Below are 25,956 nucleotides of genomic sequence, written 5' to 3' on the forward strand. Positions count from 1 at the left end.
AACTGTACGTGGTACGCACGTACATGTACACTACATGTACAATGTATGTGATCTGCATAAAGTGTCAAACGTGGCGTGCTGTGCTTGGGACTGACGAACGGAACACTTTGGCAACTTTGGGATCATTTCATTATTTACCTGAGGTAAGGTATCTAATTTATGACAAAGTAATATTAAACAAGCTGCCTATTTGCATCATTGACTATGAATTCTTGGAAATAGTTTACATTTCTCGCTGGAATCTCAATCATCAATGCACTGCAGCTGCACTGCCAATATGCAATGACATCCTGACAATGACATGACTGCCATGCCACTGGAACTGCATTGCCACCGCCAGGCGTAGGCCTAGGCCACTGCAGTTGCATGCTGCTCTGGCACAATACCCGGCCCGGTATGGTACCCGGCGCTAGTTCAGAATGGTATTCAAATTTTGATCAGTAACTCCGGCGTGGAGATACCTAGACCAAATTTTTCTGTCTCTTTCGTTCGTTAGCCTCTGATTTGGGTAAGCTCGGCTCTCTCTTTTGAGACAGAACAGCCCTAGGGTAGAGTACCCAGTATTCGGTCACTTAAGGGGAAATCACTAATATTTTGAATTCTTACCTCTTTCATTGGGCAATCTACCCATCAAAAGAAAAGAAATTTATTCCTCTAACAGGATTTTATAGTCACTGAAAATATAGAATAACGATAAGCAAAAGACTTCCGAAAGAAGACGGAGCATTTTTCTGCCCAGAATTCGGTCGCGCCGACTAGAATTCGGTCACGCGATTAGTGCGTGGTATCTCCGTTGCAAAGGAGCGTAGCGTATTTGCGCACTATTTTCACACAATTGCGCAATAAAGCACTGAATGTCAATGCGTTGACCGAATACTGGCTGAGCGATACCGCATGGCAAGGGTATCGTATAAATACCTCTTGCACATCGGCAAGTGCGTCATTTGCAAATTCGCTGCGATGGAGCGAACACGGAAGTGATTCTCTTCACACACATACTAAATTCATTGTGACAGCACACGTAGTTGTTTCGCAATAGACTTCTACATATGGCTATGCATGTTAGCGCATGTGCTAAGAGAACGCGAAAGTGCGGAAAGTTGTGCGACACTGACCAATTTCGAGCTAAGTTGGAGATCATTCCGGGGCCCTAAATCTGATTTAATTTTGAGAGTTAAGAAAAATTGTTCAGCTGCCTGATTTGTGCAAGTTTCGTGGCTCATAAATTATTTTTTAAATTGTTACAGCTGTTGAAACGGCTGTCTGACCGAATACTGGGAATTGACCGAATACTGGGCGCGCTACCCTATACGCTTTAGTGTTCACGCGTTTGTGTAAAGAAACGTTACACAAAACTTGGCCAAACTTAATCCCTAAATAGAGAGCCGACCTTCCCCAAAATCAGAGGCTAACGAACGAAAGAGACAGAAAAATTCGGTCTAGGAGATACCCTACTGAATCATACTGAAAATCAAATATCTTCATCAATTGTTAAAGTACTTTAGAGATATGAGTGTGAGGTATTGTGAATGGATATTTGAAAGCGTGTTCACTCGTCACACAACATAACTCTTATTTTTATTTTAGCTACAAGGAAGCAAGGTTGCACTGACAATAAAATACATGAAAGAAAGTATTCCCTTTTCGTTAATTTATTGGGTACTGAACAAAGCTGACAATGCACTTGCAAAGTGCAGTCAAGCAAATATAGCAGACTTGAAAATGTGAATATTGCACGAAGATTACATAATGATTAAGGATGAGAATGAACATGAATAAATGCGATGTACATAATGAATGAAAGCTTACGACAGAATAGAAATGGCGTCGAAAGTCCAATGAAGATGAAGAGAGATGAAAACGAAGGAAGGGGCTCACGCGATGAATGCTGCGGAGGCTTAAAGGCGGAGATGAAGCTTCGTAGTCGTGGCTGAAGAGCGGTGAAGGATCTCGACGCTGACGCTCGTGATAAAGATGTGGTTGAAGCTCTCAGGCGAGAAGAGAAGAGAAGAGAAGAGATGTGGCGCTCGACGACGAAGCAGTGAATCGCTTGATGTCGGAGGCAAGTAGAAATGTAGACATGCAAAGCCGGCACTGGTGCTGAGTAGTAATAGTTGCTCGTTTGATGCGCCGGACTTTGATGAAGAAATGTTTAGATGAGCTGCGGTGAAATGATGAGCTCGTGAGTGGAAAGAGCTACCGGAACGAAGACACTGGCAGCTCCCAGCGGAGAGTCAGGCGCCATGTCGGTGCTGACTATAACGTTCCACTGGGAGACTGCAGCCCGATGAACACGGCAGAAAAAGAGTAGACGTGCCGTAGAAGAAACGACAGGCACAGAAGAATAAAGCGTGGAGAGGAAATTACGGAGACGTCTTGACTCGACCAAGGTGAAGGCGGGAGTGGAGAAAAACCTCGTGGAGTTGAAAATACGCGGGGTGAACAGTGCGGAACCACGATGCGCGATTGGAAAGAAATACACACGTGGCCCGAATAATGAATATAAATAAGTACCGTGATGGAAAAATACTGGAGACATGAAAGTACGGTGAAAGTAGGGCAAATGTAAGTAGGGCGAATGTAAGAGCCGCTACATTACTCCCCTGCCAGAATTGAAGCTGTGTATGCAATACACAGATGAAAGGCGATAATATATAAATGAGCAAAGTACAAAATGTCACAAGAATCAATGGCTGATAAAAATGTAAAAGTGCATGTATTATATAGTGTATGCAGTAATTTACAACAGCCTAAGAAATGTACAAGCATGGCATGTTGAAAGAATGTAATACAACAAGCATGGTATGCGAACGGCTGTTTAGTTGCCAAAAACAGAACAGTGAATATTGACATGGTATGCATCGAATAAACGTGTATAAATGCAAGAGCATAAAAAAACATTCAATACATAATCCAGAATGAAGACATTTTATAAAACACTGCTAAGTCTAAAAAGTCAGGGAATAATAAATTCGTACAACCAAGCTTCAAAGTAAACGAGGGGTCACCACTTTAGAGATATGAGTGTGAGGTATTGTGAATGGATATTTGAAAGCGTGTTCACTCGTCACACAACATAACTCTTATTTTTATTTTAGCTACAAGGAAGCAAGGTTGCACTGACAATAAAATACATGAAAGAAAGTATTCCCTTTTCGTTAATTTATTGGGTACTGAACAAAGCTGACAATGCACTTGCAAAGTGCAGTCAAGCAAATATAGCAGACTTGAAAATGTGAATATTGCACGAAGATTACATAATGATTAAGGATGAGAATGAACATGAATAAATGCGATGTACATAATGAATGAAAGCTTACGACAGAATAGAAATGGCGTCGAAAGTCCAATGAAGATGAAGAGAGATGAAAACGAAGGAAGGGGCTCACGCGATGAATGCTGCGGAGGCTTAAAGGCGGAGATGAAGCTTCGTAGTCGTGGCTGAAGAGCGGTGAAGGATCTCGACGCTGACGCTCGTGATAAAGATGTGGTTGAAGCTCTCAGGCGAGAAGAGATGTGGCGCTCGACGACGAAGCAGTGAATCGCTTGATGTCGGAGGCAAGTAGAAATGTAGACATGCAAAGCCGGCACTGGTGCTGAGTAGTAATAGTTGCTCGTTTGATGCGCCGGACTTTGATGAAGAAATGTTTAGATGAGCTGCGGTGAAATGATGAGCTCGTGAGTGGAAAGAGCTACCGGAACGAAGACACTGGCAGCTCCCAGCGGAGAGTCAGGCGCCATGTCGGTGCTGACTATAACGTTCCACTGGGAGACTGCAGCCCGATGAACACGGCAGAAAAAGAGTAGACGTGCCGTAGAAGAAACGACAGGCACAGAAGAATAAAGCGTGGAGAGGAAATTACGGAGACGTCTTGACTCGACCAAGGTGAAGGCGGGAGTGGAGAAAAACCTCGTGGAGTTGAAAATACGCGGGGTGAACAGTGCGGAACCACGATGCGCGATTGGAAAGAAATACACACGTGGCCCGAATAATGAATATAAATAAGTACCGTGATGGAAAAATACTGGAGACATGAAAGTACGGTGAAAGTAGGGCAAATGTAAGTAGGGCGAATGTAAGAGCCGCTACAGTACTAATGGTCATGATATAATTAAAAGTTGTTAGGCCCATGTTTCTTATCTGTTTTGTGTCAATTTTCTTATCTTTTTTGGAGCTAATCAGTAGAAGTCTACTTTTCCTAAAATCGAAAACTTAGAGTGAGTAATTTAGACTATAATTAATATTCACTTTCTCATGGAATCCACAGCAAACTACTACACAGTACAATTGCATACCGTACGAATAGTGGGGTGCCAGCACGCGTGTGCTAAGTTAGCGACCGCATAAGTCATTAAATGATGAATTGCTTAGATTACAGTCGCTAACTTAACACCGCCGTGCTGGTATGGTATGCAATTGTAATGTGCAGCAGTGTTCCGTTTTGAAATTGTAAACTGTTAGTGTTACTGCGCATGTGCTACAAAAAGTTCATTTGATTTACGTTTAACCGTTTAGGCCTAGAATCTAGATCTACTTAAGTTTTAACAATTCTCATTTTCATCATATTTAAGGTACAACTTGGAAGTTGTACTGAAATATTTGTTGATTTTTCTATTTTATGTGTGTACCAGTAGCCTACGCTTAATGTGCATCAGTTATGTGTAAAGTGCGTTTGCCGTTACTTGTTTAAAGCATGACATGTCAGTGTGTTGTGTAATATTTTGTATTGGCGGGACCATTGCGCTCTCTACTTAAGTGGGCCCTCTCTCACTTAATGTCGAATCTGCTAGAGTGGATCGACCAATCAGAGCGGGTAATTCACTTTACAGAGCTCAATGCGTAAACTTCTACATGCAGCGCAGTCAGTTCAGGAGACAATCCAATACATGCGCGTCTGAAAAAATTGATGACGCAATGTTTACTCGCAAATTAAAATGGCGGCCTTAACCGTGAAGGGGTGTTTTTGCATTGGGTCTGCACTTGCGACTAACACTGTTGTCTGCATGCATGCAGCCACTCCACTGCCACTGTCACTGCAATGCACAGCAGGCCACTCGTACTCACAAGTCATTTTACATACTTTATAATTTAGAACGAGCAGATATACATGTATGTATGCCACTTTGAGCTGTGTGTTAGTATACACAGCAATATGACATCTAAACATTAAAGGTATTACAAAGTTTTTGGAAATTTTGAAAAATGGGTAGATAGTGATTCTTTACAATTTTGATATATTTGGATGCCCCTGTGTGGATGTATTAAAAACACCAGAAATTTTATCCCCTAACACACTTCTGCTTTCGAGAAAAATTTAATATAAAGATTTACCGGTGCTCCCGATAAATTTGGATAAATTTGAAAATAGCTCCTACGGCCGTACAATGGTACATGTAGCTGCGACCGTGAAAATCTCAGAGTATGTAGTTATGGTATATAATTTCCGAAAGACAATAGCTAATTGGTCGATTTTAGTCAATAAGCATTGTTTTATAGCTTAATTAATATCTTGAACTTGAGAGGGAGCTATTCAACATAAAATGTTTATTATTTACAATTTCATAATTTTAGAGTCGATTTCGACCGCAACAACGATCACTGAATAGTGTAGGATCCTATATGCTTCCAATATATTTATTTAAACCAAATTCATGACCCCATACCAAAACTTTGTATTACCTTTGAAGGATGAAAAGTAGAAATAGAATATCTTTTATCGGCTCCTATTCTGGGAAAAGGCAGACTCCCTCTCATTTGCCTGGGCTTTGGTGACCAGCCATGCTGATGCTCATGCTTACATGTAAGTCATAATTTTAAATTCAGGGAATGTGGCATTTCATTTTAAAGGTGGACAGGTATACTAAATCAAGGAGCTTAAACTACATCTGCAGGATTTTTCGTTAATTGTCAGTCTAGAGAATGGTCTCATGACCCCATCCTTAGGCTGCGTTCATTTTTTAAAAGAACACAAAATAAAGATATAGGGATTTAAACTAGATCTACATTAGATCTTTATTTTCTTTTGATTTGAATGGTAATGTATGCAAGTAATGGTTTTTATTCATACAAAAGAACAGTTTCCAATAAGGGCTACCTAATTTATAAGTACCACCCACCTCCCTCTACTGAAAATCTTTATTAATCCTAAATTGATCCTGAATTAATCCCACACGGCTACAAGTCAATTTGTAGAGCACTACATCTCAGTCTGATTTTTTTTTCATTTCTTTTTTCAAAGCACCCAGTTAAAAACCCAAAGGGTTGACTAGTCTGCCGGAGTGCCTGGTTCAATACCAGACCTTTGAAAGATTTTAGGTCCAAGGCTTTTGAAGAAGTGATTTTGTGGTTGCATAAAAAATTAAGAACACATCATACCACGCCAAAAAAAATATTGAGGTTGACTGGTTGCATGTCTCATGATTCTGTTTTCACATGCATTTTAAGAAACTATTAAATGCCAAGTCCACTCCAAAAAAAAGACTTACTCTCAATAGAAGCAGACAAGTCAGACAAACAAACCAATCAAAACAAGTTTGATTAAATTCAGAAAACTAATAAGGAAGTTATGAATTTTTGAAAAAGTATGAAAATGTATTGAACAATGGAAATCACTACACAATTTACAATTTGATTATCAGCTTGTGACGTCATTGCCTCACTATTTAGTATTTATCAATCGCTTTATATATTCTTATCCATTAATTTCCCTATTTATACCGCCCCCCCCCCCCCCAAAAAAAAAAAAAAAAAAAAAAAAAAAATTGATTTCCCCATGCCTTTGCCCAATCACACATTGTAAATTGCCTGAATGACATTCCACAAAATCTTTTATGAACTTTGATGAATTTATACTATTTTCTGAATATTGCATTCATAATTATTGATTCTTATACAAAAAGCTTATCAAAACTCAAATTTGTCATGATTCAAACATTACTAATAAAGGTTGACCAGTTCTGGTCATGCGATTGCATTGTGAAAGAAATGTTGTGGAATTGATCAAAAAAGGTTGATATCTTGGTGTGTACTGCAAGGTTCTGGAATCATCAAAATGATAAGAAATTTGGCCTGGTCATGGTAAAGTTAAAAGCACTGTACACAGAAAGATGTATATATGGGACTACCCTTTATACATGTATCTATCCAGTCCGGATAGATATGATAATTTACCAAATGTATCAATTAGTAGGCAGTTTCCCGGCAAAATTTGTATCATCACGTACATGTATTTAATAGTCAAAACATATTCTTTCACATGATTGGTAATAAGAGCTTCCATAATAATCTTTTGAGAGCAGGGTGTTTCCAAAACTGGTATTTACCTTTAACTGGAAAAAAATTACTCCATATTAGTGCATCCACACAAAAACATATTACTATCAATATAAGTTGGATGCTGGTGTGAGAAAATAAGATTCTTAGGGGGAAAATGGGAAATTTATATTATCAATATAAAGAAAACAATTAATGGATAGTGAGGCAATGACGTCACAGACTCATGAGTGAGTTGCCAACTTGTCTTGTGACTTTCAGTTTCAAAGCTTTTTCATGTCGGTAAATATTCATAACTTTCTTATTACTTGTCCGATTTTGCTCAAACTTTTTTTGATTGGTTTGTCTGATTTCTCTGCTTCTATAGAAAGTGAGTTATTTTTTGAAGTGGACTTGGCCTTTAAGCAGCCTAAAAATTACTATAGAGTTTCCATTTCAATACTTTCCATGGAAATCCAGAAGAGTTTATCCTTTAGAGCAAAAAATAAATATAATGTTTTGCATTGCCTTCTTTGGAAACATGTTGATGTTTGACTTGTACATACATGTATATATAGGTTTCAGTAATTTGAAAGGAATATATTATACCGTTACTGTATTACCAGGGATGGTGTTGCTCTGGTAGGTCCATCCACTGCTGTCATATTTCATAGATATGAGATATATACAATACATGTACATGGACCTACATACATGTGTTCATGTTCCATCCCCTCTATACACAATATTAAAGCGTATCTGCCATAGTTTACAGGAGGGATTAGACTGCCCTGCAAGGTCACTGGACATGTGGTTATCTCATCAACTCAGCTCTCAGTTAACATAAGAAAAAGAGGATCATGGGGGACCAATGGTCACCGATTAGGCATGGTTTGTTATATAGAGGGCGCAAGTAGCTACAAGTAGTGCAGTGGGCCTTTAAAGGTAAAGACCAGTATTGGAAACGCCCCAATTTCAAAAAATGAAATGGAAGCTCTTATTACCAATCATGTGAAAGAATATGTTTTGGCTAATACATGATGATAACAAAATTTGCCGGGAAACCGCCTACTAATTCATATATTTGGTAAATTTGTTTCTCTCATGGACTGTGAGAGATATAGGGTAGTCCCATATACATCTTTCTGTGTATAGTGCTTGTAACTTTACGAAGAATGGGCCAAATTTCTTCTCATTTTGATGATTCCAGAACCTTGCAGATGCTAGATGCTAGATGATCAACCTTTTCTGATCGATTCCACAATGTTTCTTTCACAATGCAATCGCATGACCATAACTGGTCTTTATCTTTAAAGAAGAGTTCACTCTTTGCCCTCCTTTCCCCCAAGATGATTTTTAACCTTCTCTTTGTCAAGTCACATTTTTATAAATGTATGTGTTGCATGCTGCAATTGTTACAAATTCAAGATGTTTCTAGTACCTTGGTGAGGGAATAATGGAACACCTCAGAACCTGTAATAGTCAACTGTGAGTCAGCAGATATTGCTCATGAATAATTCATGAAGTAGTCTGTCAATATTGATTGATAAGGATAGTGCTATTGGTTCTGGTGTATAATTCAAGCTCTGATTGGTTGGTTGGTTCAGTTGAAAGACGCCTACACTATGAATAAACATGATTTACTCAGTGCTCTGTCTATTCATTCTTGCACGGAGAGAGCACGTGCATCACACTTAGTCTTAAATTTCAGACTTTTTTGAAAGCATTGAAGATGAGAAACTAATTTTGTAATACTGACATAGTGGTACATACACTGTATACCTTTTTAAAAATTGTTATTATTTTTTATATTTTTAATCTAAGGGTCCAGGCTTTCAAAAGTGTGAACAAATAAGTAAAAGTATCTCTAATTTATCCATGTAATCTTGTCACCATTGAGCGTATATTATATGTGGTAGAGATGACTAGACTACCGGTAACAAACTTGTGCTATTTGCCAGTACTTGAAATGCATTCAGGTATAACCCATCTTTTCAGTAAAATACAAGAGAGATTCTTTCCCATCCACCTACATACCTACATATGCATAATTATACTCTCTCCTCCTATCTCCCATGCTTGCAGACCCAAATGATCATCAGGACCCTTAGTTCAGGATGAGGATGGTCGTGGTATCGTACTGCTGCTCAGCTCATCACATTCAGCTGCCATATCTCCCGGTGAACGAAAGCCTGTTGTTTCTAACCAGGTGACAGGACACTGCTGGTGAGACACTTGTGTGTCCAATATATCAGTTACTCCTCTCTATTGCTTCGTTTATCTTCAGTATCTGACAGAAACATTTGTAAATACATCGGGATAAGGATACTTTGATCGGGAAGCGGGATAAATAAAGATTGACATATATCCCGGGCTCGTAGACAGCCAATTACCTTGTGGTAAAACCGGGTCGCAGTCAGGGGAGGGAAGAATGCGAATGAAGCCGTCTGGACGGGAAATAGCTCCTCAGATCATCGTCGGTCATCAGCTGTGATTACTGTCTGCGCTCGAGTCAGAGGAGGACTTGAAAGCCTTGATCAACTTTAGGAGGAGACATGTAGCTCCACATGAGGATTTGAGTATTTGGATGTGATTGACATTCGGGTACTTCATTAGGAGAGCATAATTTGACCTCCTTCACTGTCGGAATAATCAACTCCTACCTATTAAGTTTGAACAATTGGCAGTTTAGTCGGGCAGGTAGTTACTAGTTACCCAGGAGTTTGAAACGGACCTTATTTGTGGATGCATTAAATGGCTTCAGAAGACTACTGCCCCTGCAACAGTGAACGCAACTCAACATCTAGGTACGGAAGCAGCCCGGATCAGAGAAGTAATGGTGATAACCATGCACTGAAAGAGCACTACACCCCAGTGCTTGTCATAGGTAAGCCTTCTATTTTGTATTTAGTTACTTCTTTTCTTTCTTTTTTTTTTTTTTTTTTAGAGAGAGAGAGAGAGAGAGAGGAAAAGGGCACTTCCCTGGTTGCTATGTATCTATATTTTGGGGGTATTTCCTAGAAAACTAGACAATTTTTCTTCTATTTTCCTATTGAAAAAATAGAAAATAGAGACAAACTACACTGTATGTATTGTTCGGCTAAGGATTTGGAACTAAAGATAGATGAAAAATATATTCAGAGTTGAAATTTGAAAATAGCCAAAAATCATATTTTCCGTTTTTTCCTCTATTTTCGACTAGTTTTCGACTATTTTATTTTGAATGGGATCATTTTTTAATTGATACTTAAATGAAGTTAAGAAATTGATCAACTCGTCCTTGTTTGCCAATCATTGATTTATTTTTAAATGCACACTAGTGCATGCCTAAGTACTGGCTACTGAATCAGTCTGTGTACTTTTACATGTATCTACATCTCTTCCATTATTGTTAGAAGGGCTGTTTGATTGTCTAGCATCTTCATTTTGGTTTTGTTGTACATGTATGGGTAGGGTCAGTGGCAGATCTAGGGGGGGGGGGTGGGCCCACTCCCCTGGCCCCAAAACAGGTACATGTAAATCTAACCATTTTAAAAATAAAAATAGAAGACCGGGGGGGGGGGGGGGGGGGGGTGATTCGGCACTTATATTTCCTCGCGAATTTGGAGAAGACAAAAATTAGCGCTCCATAAGCTAAATCGGCTCAGAATCGTAGTGACATCACACCAGTAGTGCGATTGTCTACTATTTGAACTTTTGAAGCCAATTCAGCTTTTATTCTGACTAGAAGAGTTCAATGCACTAAAAATTTATGATTATTAATTCTTTTGTGTATTTTTATTATTATTTAGAAGCTAAATCAGGAAGATGATGTTTGTTTAGATTTTCTACTTACACTGTAATACAATTGCCATTTCTGCACACACAAAATTGGATTACGTCATTACAGGATGATCGTGTAGTGAGGGGTGGGCTTCAGACAGTATGCTCATATCATTGACTATTAGGCATATGGCTAATTGATTAGGCCTGTCTTCATCAGACTGAAGTTGCAATTAGAGGGTTATTTGGTCGAGAAAATATCTTGAGGAATCTAGGTCTTGTTTCCAAAATAGCCCGCTATTTGGGAAATAGCAGGTCCGTCTTCATCTACAGTACAACTGTATATGTACTTTGTGACGAGCGTATCGGTCTGGTGAAGACGCATTTTCGAGCTTCAGGAAAATAGTCACATGTATACTCTATTGTTTTACCATCCTTCCGGATGCACATGTAGACCAAAAAAAAGAAAATGAGAAAAAAAGATAACACTCAAAAGCTGCAAACAAACATACATGTAGGACAGGAAACCATAAAAGCCCCCGTAACACGAAGACTACCCTAGAGGCCTAGAGCGATGAATTGCAGCTCCAGCTACAGTGAGTGTCCCTGGATGCAAAAATGCATCATTATAGATAATAAAAACGATACAAACAATAACATTATTCTGGAATTATTGTTTAGCACTTTAAAAATACATGATATCAAGCCATTCCATAATGCATTTTTGTCCCACAACATGTACATGTACATTCATATTTTAATCTAAACACAAATCGAAATGAGTGTACATGTATACATTCATGTAGATTCAACTTGTTAGTCTTTGTTCATGGTGTACCTGTAGTTCATTTAAACAGATCACAAAGGTGATCATTGACTACCTGTATGTAAATTGTCAATTTTAAATGTGACTGTCAAAATATGACTCAATTAAAAAGGTATTATTGGCAAAATAAATAACATCATGTACATGTTAGGTTAGTACATACTACATGTACATTTAGTTCAGTTACATTTTATGTGATTGTGCCTTTAATTTCGTGTTCACTTTGGATGTGATAATGTACCAGAGTTTGGGTAGAATTAATGATGCCAAGAAAAGTGCATGCTTCTCAACAAACCAACCCTGACATAGCATCTAACCTTGCTTCATGGCTATTAAGTGTAAAACTGAATATGGATTAAATTATGTTATTCATGGCACTTTCTCTAGTTAAATGTCTGTGGAAATACAGGAAAACCCTTAACTTATTGCTGCTTGGTATTACAATATACAGGTGTATTTTCATATTTAATTATTTAATTTTGACATTTAATAATTTATTTATTTAGTTTTAGCTCACATTTTCTCTTATTTCATCCTGTAGTATTTTCCCCTTTTTTTATATTTCTTTGCTGGTGTCTGGTATTTGACCTAGACTTGTAAACAAAAATGTACGTACATACACTGTACATGTACTGTACATGTACATGTACTGTACAATTACATACACTGTACATGTACCTGTACTTAAACTGTCTTGAATTTTATTACTAAACCTCTACAGAAGAGTGACAATTTCAATTTTCGAAGAGACCATTTTAAAGTTGTATTGTGTGAAAACTACATGTATGCAATGTCCTAAAGGCTAAAGAGATCAACAAACTTGTAAATCATGAGGATATTCCAATTCATGTTGGCAGAATATTTATTTTTTCATGATTTCTCTCATCCTTTGTCGGGTTTTCAGGTAATGGCCCATCGGGGATATGTCTGTCATACCTCTTGTCTGGTAACTGGCCACACTTCACGGGTGAGCCACATCCAAACCCTATACTGCAACTCAAGCTAGAAGGGAACGAGGACCAGTCTATTTTGGAGTGTGTAAGTATAACCAAGGAGTTACAAGGCATTACATGGTTCCTTTTCTATGTGGCTTCAAATTTTCAATACATTCTATTCCTGTTCTTCTCATTTTTTTTTTTTTAATGCTCTGCTCTTTATATCCTCATCCAAACAAACTGCACCAGCTTGACATTTTCTTTCTGCTGCTTGCTAAGCGCCATTGTTAATTTTGTATAAAGGCTTTAATACACAAGTCATTTTTTTCAAAGCTCAATTTGAGCATTCCAGAGCGAAATTGCCAGCCTTGCCATTCAGCAGCAAAAAAAGCCACATTCCTAGATGTATTTGAGGGATAATGTAAATACTAGCTGCTACTTAACATGTTACGTGAGGGGCAATGGACCAAAACCATCCTTTTTCATCTGCAATCTGTTGAAACTAACAGAGGATACGGATGAGTTAACTTGATCAGTATGTTCAGCAAATATTCTTTTATTGAAATATATCTTTTCCTTTCAACCGTGTTTGCTGAATATGGGATGCATGAACAAATTTCAATGATTACATTCATGGTGTGTAACTACTATCTTGTACTATGTATGTATTGAAATATAATGACATACAGGTGTAGCTCATTTTATGAACATTGCATAAATAAGGCATTGTACAGTGAAGCAAATTTTTTATATGGAAACCTATTTCTTTAATACACTGTATATACTTTTTGATATCTTCAAAGTGCGTGGTTCATACTCTTATTCTTATTTATGATATTTCTAGTGCCCTTTTTAGGAGCTACATGTATAATTGCTATGAAGGTAATTTTAGACCCCAAAATGTGTGATATTTACATGTAGATTAAATCCAATCATACCAATTCAGCTCCACTTTGCTAAAAATATGGTGACCGTTAATTTAATAATTGAATAATAATAACAATACAGGGGCCGGCGACCTATATGTATTCACCATCCCATTTCTATTCATGCAGGATTTGGAGTACCTCAGCGAAGGCCTCGAGGGGCGCTCCCACAACCCTGTGGCCCTCCTGTTCGACACCCTCTCCCGCCCCGGGGCAGACCTGGGGGAGGATGAGAAATCTCGGCTCGAATGGCGCCACCATCAGGCCAATGCTGTGGATCATATAGTACTTGGGACGGGAAATCCAGGCGGATCTTGGTGGGTAAGTAGTCATCCATATTTTCTCCGGTGGCGCACGCTCATAGAGAGCTGGAACAGAAACTCTGATTGAGAGGTGCTTTGGATACCGGGGGAGTGTTTCACAAAGACTAAGATCGCCTTTAAGTTGGACTTTAACTATGGCAGGCCATTCATGCCACTGTTTGCTCTCACCATTTACTGGTATTGATCTCTCAAGGGATGTCAAATTGTGGTCACAAAGCTACAGAAATGACCTTTTTTGATAGTTCATTATTAAAGAAAAAAATATTATCTAAAGATCATAATCGAGAGACCAATGGTGAGAGCAACCAGTGGCATGAATGGCCTGCCATACTTACATTGTAAGTCCAACTTAAATTTTATCTTAGTCTTTGTGAAAACACCCCCCTGGACAGTTAAAGGGGAAGTCTTCCCTGATATGAAATTGGTTTTTAGAGAAGCAGTAAAATGAGAGGAATAGGTCAGTGAAAGTTTGAGCGAATTTCGATTAGATATAAGAAAGTTATGAATTTTTGAAGATGTGATCATTCAAACACAAATTGGCAACTCTGTGACATATATTGCGAGACCCCCCCCCCCTCCCTGATTTCTCTGTACTAAAATAAAATCAGACATGTTTCAGGCCTGATAAAAACCCGATTTAAATCGGTTTCCCGATTTTTTTTATTTTTCCCGATTTTTTCCCGATTTTTTTTTTCTTCCCGATTTAAAAAAAAAAAAAAAAAAAAAAAAAAAATCCAGATTTTTTTTTTTTTTTTTTTTTTTTTTTTTTTTTTTTTTTTTTACCAATTTTTTTTCTTCTTCCCCATTTTATCCTGGTTTCCCGATTTCCCTCTTATTTTCTCTATTCTTCCCTATTTTGCCCTTTTTTTTTCCCTAATTTTGTCCCAATTTTCTTACTCGAAAGGGGGGAATGTTGTTAGATGCCGTTTTTTCCCCGCGAATCCTCTTCTTTTTTTTTTACTTAAGGGGGGCGTGGTTGACGGGAAAACAAAAAACCTATTTTTTTTTTAGTGCTCACTATCACCCCTGATGTTTATTTTTCCTACACTTTACAAGCTGTAGTTGATGTACTTGATAGCTTTCCTTTTAATAGGAACATCTACTAGTATCAATGTCAGGTATGGTTTGTTTTTTGTGATTTTTGCTGGGTTTACTTCAATATGATTAATTATCAAATAGACACTGAATATGATGGACAAAGAAAGCGGACAAAATATACAGTTCCTCAGGTAGACAAAGGAACATCCCTTCACTGCTATTATGTAAAAAGGCGAATAAGCATGTAACACCTGTGCTACACATTTTTACACAATAGCACGGAAGGGATGTTCCTTTGTCTACCTGAGGAACTGTAGTCATGTTCATAGTGAGATATGTATGTACACAGTTCAGTGAACAATTACTTATATAATAGAAAATTGCTGAAGCACATAATCGATGCAAGTTATGAGAACACAACAGTAGGGGAAGCATGGTTTGTATACAGTGTACATCAGTACATCTGTGCATGTCCCATATGTGTACCAAACCATGGAACTGTTCAAGGCAGTTGTTATTAAACTAATTGTCTACCGGGTATTGTATGGTCTTGAAATGTGACGTACATGTACATGTATGCACTGTTGATCCTTGAAGTGGAAAAATGATGTCAAGGACTTAACCTGCATAAATCGTGTTTCAAAGTGAGCTGACCCATATTTCATGGGTCAGTTCATCCCTTAATTCATCCTTCTTTTTATCTTTTTACTGATTTTGTGATTTCATTCATTAGCCCTAAAAAGTACAGACTCCAAAGCATGATTGAACCTAAGTAATAGCCAAGTTAACTTGATTCCTAGTTTCTTTTTTTTTTCCCTTTTTTTTTTCATTTGAAAAGGAAGAGGGTGTATTTTGTTATTTGATATCTTACGAAATGTTATCTTTTATACATGTACATCTTTGCTGTGAGGTTGAATTTAATGCAAGATTTTTTTAATTTTTTTTATTTACTATCATTCGTTTAATATTTGTTATTCCTTTTTTTCTTGAATTTTTCCATGTTCTTTTTGTTTCATGATTTTACAAAAATATAATAAGCAGGCAGAATAAAACAAGAAGCAGGTGCGGCGAGAAACCAAACATCAGTTTAATTGGCTTTATAGAAATGTAGTAGAAAAGTAGGATTAAACTTTGAACTGTCTCCAGTTAAGCATAGCAGATTGCAAATATAAACAAAGGATCTAATGTATATATGCCATTGGCATTACATGTACGTGTAGAAAATGTTGATAATATTGATAATATTTCAATAGGAGAAAATAATCTCTCCAGTGTTTCCATGACATACAGTGTGTACAAAAATCAGTATACCAGGCCTGATAATTACCCGATTTAAATTGGTTTCCTGATTTTACCCCTTTTTTCCTGAATTTTCCAGATTTTCCTCCCAATTTCTCAAAGGGGGGGGGGGGGGTGCCAGGTGCCATTTTATTTTTGTAATTTTTTTTAGTCAAGAGAGGGGGGGGGGGTTGAGAAAAGTGCTTACTATCACTCCCTGGTATACACACCAAACTATGCCTCTTTTGTTGCACTACTTGGCCTTACAATTTATGTACATGGTATACCTTATGATGAAAGATGCAAATGCAATTCATACCTCATAGGATTCATTTCAATTGAATATGTACATTACACTTTCAGGTACATAATCATTGCAGTGTGCAGAGACAAATAGGGTGTGATATTGTAGACTATTACTGATGACCATGGCACATTTCTATTGGACAATGCAGGAGAGAGAAAGAGAGAGAGAAAGAGAGAGAGAGAGAGTGAGAGAGAGAGAGAGAGAGAGAGAGAGAGAGAGAGAGTGAGAAAGGTGAGCAAATATGTGGTATTTTTGGCTCTGACAACAATATGTATATCCAAAATATGGTTCAGGCTCAAATACTGCTTTAGATTTAGTGATAGCAAGGCTAAAAAGGTTTATACCGGTAATGCTATGGACTCCCTGATGTGTGTGTGTGTGTGTGTGTGTGTGTGTGTGTGGGTTACGGATAAGTCGGTAAAGAAGCAGTGACCTTATCTAAATAATGCTGATATAACATTTGTCCATGGATAGAGAGAAAGAATTGAATGATTTAGATACTAAGTATTCAAATGAGAGAGAGACAGAAGTATATTATTTGGAGAGGCAGAGAAGGGGGTGGGGGGGGGGGGTAGTTTATGTGTAAAATATGGCCAGTATGCTTCACATAATCATAATAGAGAGAGATGGATGGTAGAAATAGACTGTATGAGCTGGAAGAGACACATATTCATGTACATGTAGATAGATGAACAGAATTCAACAGACAACTGAGACAAGAATCAATGCAGATGAACAAACAGATGGCAAGAAGTAATTGAATGATCATTGCAAGGAGATAAGGCTCATTCAGATATGTGGTAAAAAAAAAAAATTAAAAAAAAAAAAAAAAATCGTTTTTGTTTTATGATGATTTTTAGTATTTATAATACACTTCACATTTCTGTATCTTACGCACAAGTTCTTGTTTTTGTGGCGTTTTTCTGCACCATATCTGAACAATCCTGTGGGGGTCATGTACAACTATGACACCATGTCCATATATACTCTGTACCTTATTGCCTCTGAATTAAGCCATGCACCCCCACCCCAACGTTAAACGTACATGTGTACCTACATGTATATGACGTATAAATAGGTCAAATCATTAATTTAAAAATTCTGTTTCTGTTCAGGAAATGGACGACTCTGTGTTGACGCTGAGCCTTGGAGCATGGATGGAAATGCCAGACATGAGCTTTGATGAATGGGCTGCAGAATACAGGTATGGAATAGAGAGCCTACTTTTTAGTAGCAAACACCTCCATGTGCTTTTCACCTGTGCATTGATTTTATTCTTCTTCTTCTCGTTGTCGATGATGATCGAGATGTACAGAGTATCTTTCCTCTGTCATTTGTTTTCAGAATTAATTGTGTACAGCGATTCAATTACTCAAGAGTTAATTATGCTAATTATGCTAATTTAGTCAAATAAGATACATGTAGTATTTCTTTTAATTATTAAGGGGTCATTATTGAATGCTTCCCCAAACAATATCAAGATTTCTTTTTTCAACCTTTAAAATGAACAAATTTAGATTATTTAGATTATTCACACTAAACAAAAGCATTCCTACTAAAGTGAGTGCCATAGGGTACTTTCTGTTGTTGATACAAACAAAAATATAGGGTGGCAATTACATTCAGACTTAGGAAGCATACATGTTCAATTGTTCATAAAGAGTTTAATAGAGATACTGTAAACACATTATTTTCAGTGAAAAAAATTCAGTGTATTTTTAATATTTCTCTAACAGGGAAACTCACAAGGACCCCATGGTGATGAGCAACTACAAGAGAGCAACGTTGTCCGAGGTGGCCCACTACTACCAAGATTTTGTCAAGACCAAGAAGCTTGAGGATAACTTTGTGCCTTACACCAAGGTTCTTTCCATCCGTCGTCTGAAGGGTCGACGCGTCATCAACAATGAGAGTGGAGAGCCTGAGATCCCGTGTCAGCGATGCTGCAAGCTGGAGGGGGAGAACCTGTTTGAGGTCAAAGGCGAACACATTGACCCCAACTGCGGATGCCGGCAAAACTTCACAGTACTGTCTCCCAACGTTGTCCTTGCAACGGGGATGATGGGGAAACCGAATCGGCTCAACGTCCCTGGAGATGACTTCCGGTATGTGAGGTACGATCTGAAGTACCTTGAATCTTCCATTCAGGAAGGCGACCTTAGTAGTCAGTCCTACCCTGTTCTGGTGATCGGGTCAGGACTGTCTGCTGCTGATGCCATCCTCATGGCCAGAAACGCAGGAGTTCCAGTCGTCCATGTCTTCCGGAGGTCACCCTGGGATTCGGCAATCACCCTCAGCAAGCTTCCCAAGGTGGTCTACCCTGAGTACCATCGAGTCCTGCAGATGATGCGAGGGGAGATCGAGGAGGAAGGCTACACACCATTCCCAAAGCACCAGGTGGTGGACTTCAGCAGGGACTGCATGGTGACCCTATCAGGTAATGATTCAACGCAGCGTATGGCCGTCTCGATGGTTACAGTCTTCATAGGAGCGAAGCCAGACCTGTCCTTCCTACCTGGCGGAGGGGTTAGCCTGGGTGAAGAAAGCAGTGACATCAACTGCAAGAACAATCCTGTAAGTGTTGATCCCATTACCATGGAAACTGAAGCAGAGCCTGGCCTTTACGCCATGGGTCCTCTGGTAGGAGACACCTTTGTTCGGTTTGCCTCAGGAGGGGCACTGGCAATCGCCAGTCACCTCTCAAGGAAGAAGTGTTGTCAGAGCCCATGCTGCACGAGCTCCTCCTAGCATAATACCATTTTTTATATGTAGTGAGATAAGACAGACATCAATATTTACATGTACCTCGGATGCATGCATTATTGGACAATCCCGACTACAATTAGGCCTTTAAAAAAAAAAGTTGTTGTATTGCCATTTGCGACCGACCCAAAAATCAAGAAAATCTTCAAATCTACGGTCGTCCTTTTAAAAAAGAGAGAAAAATGTATTTAAGAATTAAAAACTGAGAAATATCAGCCCAAAGAGGGAGTAAAAAAAACAAGTAAAAAAAAACACAGATCTGACCGACCGACCCATGTTTTGGCACCTAAAGGGCAATACATTTTTAATTTTTTTTTAGGCCTTATAAATTGTTGGATGGAAATCAGTATTGTTGTGATAATACAGATGATGATATATTGTATGAAGAATCATTGTACTGAGTACTCTTGTTTGGTCTGGACTATGCAATTTTTAGTTCTTATTTATCAGGTTACCGCAAAGTATCATTGATTCAAATTTATTTCATCGGTGATAGAAAACTTTGATCCATCTTTCTTTTGCAAGCAGTGTCTGAAAACACATTTTTTTCTAATTTGTTGAAATGTTCCCCTCTGTTTGTAATTAATGTAAGATTTGTATGATAATTTTCTCTATTTGCCTGTTTGTTTTTCTTGTTTATGCACTTTTTTTCTAATGAAAAGGAGCTTTATAAATGAAATATTATTATCTACATTAAATGTCTAGTGCAATTTTACATTGTGACCTCTTAGTAAATTTAAATTAAGTTTCTTCATTAAAAAAATTCTGAACTTGAAGGAAACTTCCCTTTATTTTCATTAGTATTCAATAAGGGCAAGTTCAGGCTTTGTCTTACCTTATTAGTTTTTGTAATTTTCATCTCCTAGAACCTAATCACAAGTAAGAATTAAGATGTTTTTCTATTCTCTGTGCCTTATGCCCTCCGCACACTCCACTCTCTGACTGTGCGATCCGATTCTTTAAGAAACAGTAATTATATTCGTCATGGAAATCTTAACAACTAGAAATTTAGTGCCTGAAATCATAGACTATTGGTCTGACTGCACTATAATTCTGAACCGAATTAGCTTTTCCTTCTTACGGGCTTAAGGGCAGTTTAAGAAAAGATCAAGCTAAGGTGCAGTCCGGGGCGGTTTAGTTGCGAAAGGTTGTACATTTTTTGTAGTTCAGCTCAAGTCAAATTAATGTCTATAAAAAATAAAAAATAACAAAAGTTGATGTCATTCATTATTATTTGTGCAACAGTAAGTTCTGCAATTTCCTAATATCTTTTTTTTTAACAGTAAAATAAATGGACATGTGTACATACATGTAATTGAAGTACAGAATATATTGTGAACAAGTGTTTCTACTTTATATCATGCTATGGGTTCTTTTGTATATGTAAGCAAAAGATATTTAAATATTGTTTTCAAGTCATCCTGAGCTTTAAATTTCACCGTTTGAGAAAGGGTGGATAATCGAAAATGACTGCCTTATAGATGATACAATTGTATGCTTATTGTTATTGGTTATATCTGTTATTGGTATTTGTTTGGAAGGGCATTAACTGGGATACTTTCACACAGAGTTAACACCCTTCTGGCTCTCGGTACCTGGACGTAATATGATGTAAATGTCAAACATTTGTATCGTGCAATTACATCAACATTTCATGCACATATTCATGCTGCCTTACGAATATCTAAACATTAATCATTAATATTGTAGTTCATGCAGTAAGAGGAGGTACATTTACACTTTCTAAATGAGTTACAGCTCCTGACATAACTGTTGGGAGTATTTGATATGAGAGGAAATGTGACTATGCAATTTTTCATGTTTCAAAGTGAATTTCTGTCATTATCATTATCATTATTATTATTATTATTACTTATTTGACCAATCATAAAAAGCACAGATACTTAACAGTGGCAAGAGACAAATACATAATAAGAATATGAAAGAATAAAAGGAGTTGGAGCTGCAAGTGTTCCACCAGCGGCATGTGCCCCCCCCCCCCCCCCACACACACACACTTGCTACTCCCAGTACATTTACATTTTAAAATCTCTACATGGAACATTGCACTTGAGTGAGCATTAACATCAAACAATTAAAAACAAACATTAAAAGGTTAGATAAGGGATGCCAGTTTTCAGGCAATAGCATGAATTCATGCCATGGCAAGTTATTTTCAGACCATTGTTTAGGCTTTTCTGTGTACAAAATGGCTCATTCTAGGTGTTTTCAGGCCCTCTGATTAATTCTAACTGGCATCCCTGTTAGATATATTGAGACTAAAAAGAATGCATGTGCATAGTCTAAACGTAAATACTTGAATGAAAAACGTACATGTCCAAAAAACAAATGCTGCAATTATTATCGTATGAAAACAGTACGTGTCCAATTACCGGTCACTCAAAGATTTTTTCTTTTTCGAAGCACTTCATGATCATTTTGAATCGAATTTTTTTCAGGGCTTTGATATTACACCATATCACAGACACTGATAACAACGTAGGGCCATGCATCTCAGATTTGTAAAACTGGAAACATTGTTAAACAAAATGGTAACTGGTATTCATGAGCCCAAATAATGTACCAACATATAGAGGTCCGGACTTAGATTTTGGGGACTTGTTAGTTCCATGTCTAGCCCCCCCCCCCCCCCCCCCCCGAAAGTTGTTATTTTAGGATGATCAGAACATACTCTTGCTTGTAAATGAAAACGATTTTTGAATGTTTTGTCTGTGAATTGGAGCCCTGCTGCACATTGTCATAGATATTTTACCTGATTAACAAAAATTACTGAAATTAACATGAATGTATTGGCTGCTGCATTAAAAATTTGACATTCGAAAGCTTAAATCTTACTTTCTTTGTATATTTTTTAATCTATACAAGGAGTCATTCCTGAGGTGATGTAGGTTATTTACTGGTATCTAATAATGCAGAAGGAGAGATAAATGCATGCTCGTTTATTTTCTAAATACTAATTTTCTCAGTACTTAAATGTTATACAGTTTGTATTCTTTTGTTTACCTCTTTGAATCATTTACTTTTCTTCCTGCATTTTAATTTCGATTTGAATCAAGAAATAGTATCCTTGTATTCATTAATTTGATATCAACAAAATAATTATGTTTTCTTTTTTGAACATTTGATCTCTTATGTAACTGTGTTCTTTTGGTACAGATACATATATTATATTTTATATTATTATTAGTTTGACAAATAAATTAGACAAAGGATTTTTAATTCCAATGTATTTGTTTATTTACTTTTTTTAGAAAATATTATTATGGAAAAGGAATGCCAAAGCAATTTTTTATGAATATTTTGATATATTTTCTCCTTTTTTGTAGTAGAATTTTCCATGACTATGAGATTTATGTAATTAATTAATTGCGGTAAATGTATTTCACTTAACATTAGACTACCAGGTAATAGGATATGGATTTTTGATGTTGAAAAAAATAATTTGTCAGTGCCAAACCTAGTATGGCAGATACTAGATGACAGTGTAATATTCAAGTACCGGTATGATGGGGGAAAAAACATGCTGTAATTTGTTATTTTCCCAAACATTGTTCAATCTATTTTGTCCATTTCTTAGATCCATCAGTACCGTTTGTACGAGGCAGAAGTAATGATACAAAAACAAGGTGATTAGATTTCATGAAATCCTCATGAAATATGACATTCCTCTTATTGATGTATACTAGGATACCTGTCGATGATGAAAATGATAATGACTTGGAGGTATCATTAATGTGGGAGCTTCTAGAATATTAGAATATTATATTTTTATATATAACAGATGAAGAGATTGTATACTATGATCAAGGCAGAAGACAGGGTAGTTATTACTAATTATTCGCCAAGGCCAAACATGTCTAGGTAATGAAGAAAGGACCTTTTTTCTCTCCTAAATATTGTGTGTAACATGTCTTTCTGTGTTTTCTTGTTACATTTTCATGAAACTTTATTTCATTTTGTTAGTACTAACATTGTTTTTCGAGAGAAAATAATTGTTCGTATAAGTTTGTATGTGATTTTAAATACAGAGAGCCAGGGGGGGGGGGGGTGTTGACTCCCTATGAAGTCCTTATCAGTGCCATTTTTACTCTCATCGTTTGGACAGATCTCACCTAAATCTGGTTCAACATTTTAAACGGTTTGTTGAGAGCCAAAATGGCGTTTAAGATCTGGTTGGAGGATACAAGTTAATTTACAACCCTCTTGGCTCTAGCAGATAGAATCTAGTCATCTCTGCCAGTCATTTTTCTAAATGGGTTCTGAGGGTAAATTTGACTGTAAAAACAATTTAAGATTAATGTGGTTTTGGCCTTGTATATATCCAATACAGATTATTATATTTTGGAGGTTCAACGATATGGTTCAAGAACAACTCACCTCGACTAGAATCCAAAGACGCCCAAGTCATTGTTACAAAAAAAGAAATACCAAAAATGGAAATTGCATTTACAGTACACATGCAGCTTTATCTTAATCACTTTGATCTCTGGTTTTAATGTGATGATATATATACATGTATCTATGTGAACAGTAGTATGCTCATAGCCATTAGAAACAAGAAAATGTGTGGGTACAGATGCTATGTCTAATTAAGCTACCAATTTGCAGTCTAGGTATGCGCCTGTTCTCAAAAGGTCAATGAAGTATGGTTAAAACAGTCTCCTAATACAATAACACCTGCTTGATAAACAAAAAGTGCCGTGTTCTGCTCACATCTAGTCAGGAATTGTTTTGCCAGTGCTGGAGCAACCCTGTTTTGCTTAGGAGATGATGGACGATAACAATATTTTTCAGAATACCAATTAAGAACTTTTGAGGGGAGGTGGGGGGGGGGGTAGTTTAAGGGGATGTATTTAAAGTCTGAAAGTTGCTGACGGTTGTAACCAAAAAAAAGAGAGTTTTCATCACCATCAGAGAATCCGAAAACTGCACTGGGAAGTCAGAGTGATGTTCGTAGCAAATTGATTTACTTGAATTTGCAATGTAAGCATTGCAGTAATTGCACAATATTTCAATGGTACTGACATATTTTGTATTCCTTCGCAAATTGAGACAAAGAACTGTTATATTACATCACATTTATATAATTCTTGAATTGTTTGTTAATTTGTGTTTGAAACTCAATCATGAAGATGTATATTTTTCATATTGCATATTGATTGTGACAAGTCTTTTTGACTATGTCACCCACGATTATAAATCATTGAAATAAAATATGTGTACATTTTAAACAATGGTTGATGCTGCATGTGTACATCTATGATCATTCAAATTGAAAATCCAGAGAAAAATACATGTATGTGGAAAAGTCTTCTAATTAATACCTCGTGATTAAATTAAATCAAATCGTACAAATACACTCTATATCATGTCAATTCCTTTGAATGAGTATGTAAATCTGATTATAGTGATTATACTGGATTGTGGTCATATACCTTGTAGTAAAAAAAAGTTTACATCTAGAAAATTGCTAATTATTTTAAAATCATCTATGAACAGTAAATTATTATACATCTTATGAAAGAGTGTTTTATCCTAAATCATTTGGTATCATTTATGTGTGGTATGTGTTCACGTTTGGATGAACAGGAGAATTTTTTTTTAAGAGAGTGCAAAAATCGACTTGCGCCAAATTAATGCTTATGTGATGTTTGAATAAAACATTTGAGATTTGGGTATCAATTCGGTCTTTGCAGATCCAAATAACATCCCTAACAAAATTTATCACGCCACACATATCAAATATCAAAGAACATTTGTGCGCGTGTGTGTGTGACTTTGCTTCTGAAAAAAGCATATGCAATGCATCTCATTTGATACATTAAACTCATTCTCTTACTTTAATACTTTTGCGCAAACCGATTTTTGCACTCTCGCAAACAATGCCTCCTGTTCATCCAAGCGTGAACACATACCACACAAAAATGATACCAAACTATTCAGGATATAACACTCTTTAAAAACATGTATGATAACCTTACTTTCATAACTGACTTTTGAAAATAAATGAGAATTTTCCTAGTGTAAATCTTTTTTGGCTTCGCACGGTATAGTAACATTAGTGATGATGTAGAAACATTGGACAGATAATTAGAGGTACTTTTTTCGTCAAAGAAATGATTTTACAGTGGAACCTTTTCATGACATCCTATAAAGTCATTGGAATAACAACAACAAAATCATACTTTGCTGTATTGAAATTTCGGTACATTAGAGCTCAAAAGAATAGAGCACAGGTAAAGAAAAACAAAGAAGATATTACCTTGTTATAATGACAGGTTGTTAAAAGAATTATAAAGAGGTTCCACTGCATTACATTTTTGGGGTAGACATGATTTTCGAGATAAGGAAATAGGCATTAAATTTTGACATCAAAGATTTGACACGTTTTACCACTTGAGATCATGCACAGAGATAGACACTCCCAGAGAGACCGACTCAGATAGAGATAAAGGGTGTGAGAGAGAGAGAGAGAGAGAGAGAGAGAGAGAGAGAGAGAGAGGGGGGGGGTAAAGGAATACAAGA

The 25,956-nt window shown here is 37.0% G+C and overlaps 1 protein-coding gene across 2 annotated transcripts; it reads left to right on the forward strand.

Moving 5' to 3' along the window:
* On the forward strand, positions 1-24,669 carry LOC589904 (oxidative stress-induced growth inhibitor 1). 2 transcript variants are annotated; one of them, XM_789534.5, is made up of 6 exons: positions 1-143; positions 9,338-10,139; positions 12,745-12,878; positions 13,831-14,022; positions 17,763-17,851; positions 18,384-24,669. In XM_789534.5, the coding sequence occupies exons 2-6, from the start codon at positions 10,007-10,009 to the stop codon at positions 19,393-19,395; spliced, it is 1,560 nt and encodes a 519-aa protein (XP_794627.3). In that variant the 5' UTR covers positions 1-143; positions 9,338-10,006; the 3' UTR covers positions 19,396-24,669. The 2 variants fall into 2 exon arrangements, with proteins under 2 accessions (XP_794627.3, XP_011666074.1); XM_011667772.2 differs by having other exon boundaries at positions 9,355-10,139.
* Positions 24,670-25,956: the final 1,287 nt, after the last annotated feature.

The sequence above is a fragment of the Strongylocentrotus purpuratus genome, unplaced genomic scaffold, assembly GCF_000002235.5.
Source record: "Strongylocentrotus purpuratus isolate Spur 01 unplaced genomic scaffold, Spur_5.0 spur5_scaffold_8, whole genome shotgun sequence".
Lineage (NCBI taxonomy): Eukaryota > Metazoa > Echinodermata > Echinoidea > Camarodonta > Strongylocentrotidae > Strongylocentrotus > Strongylocentrotus purpuratus.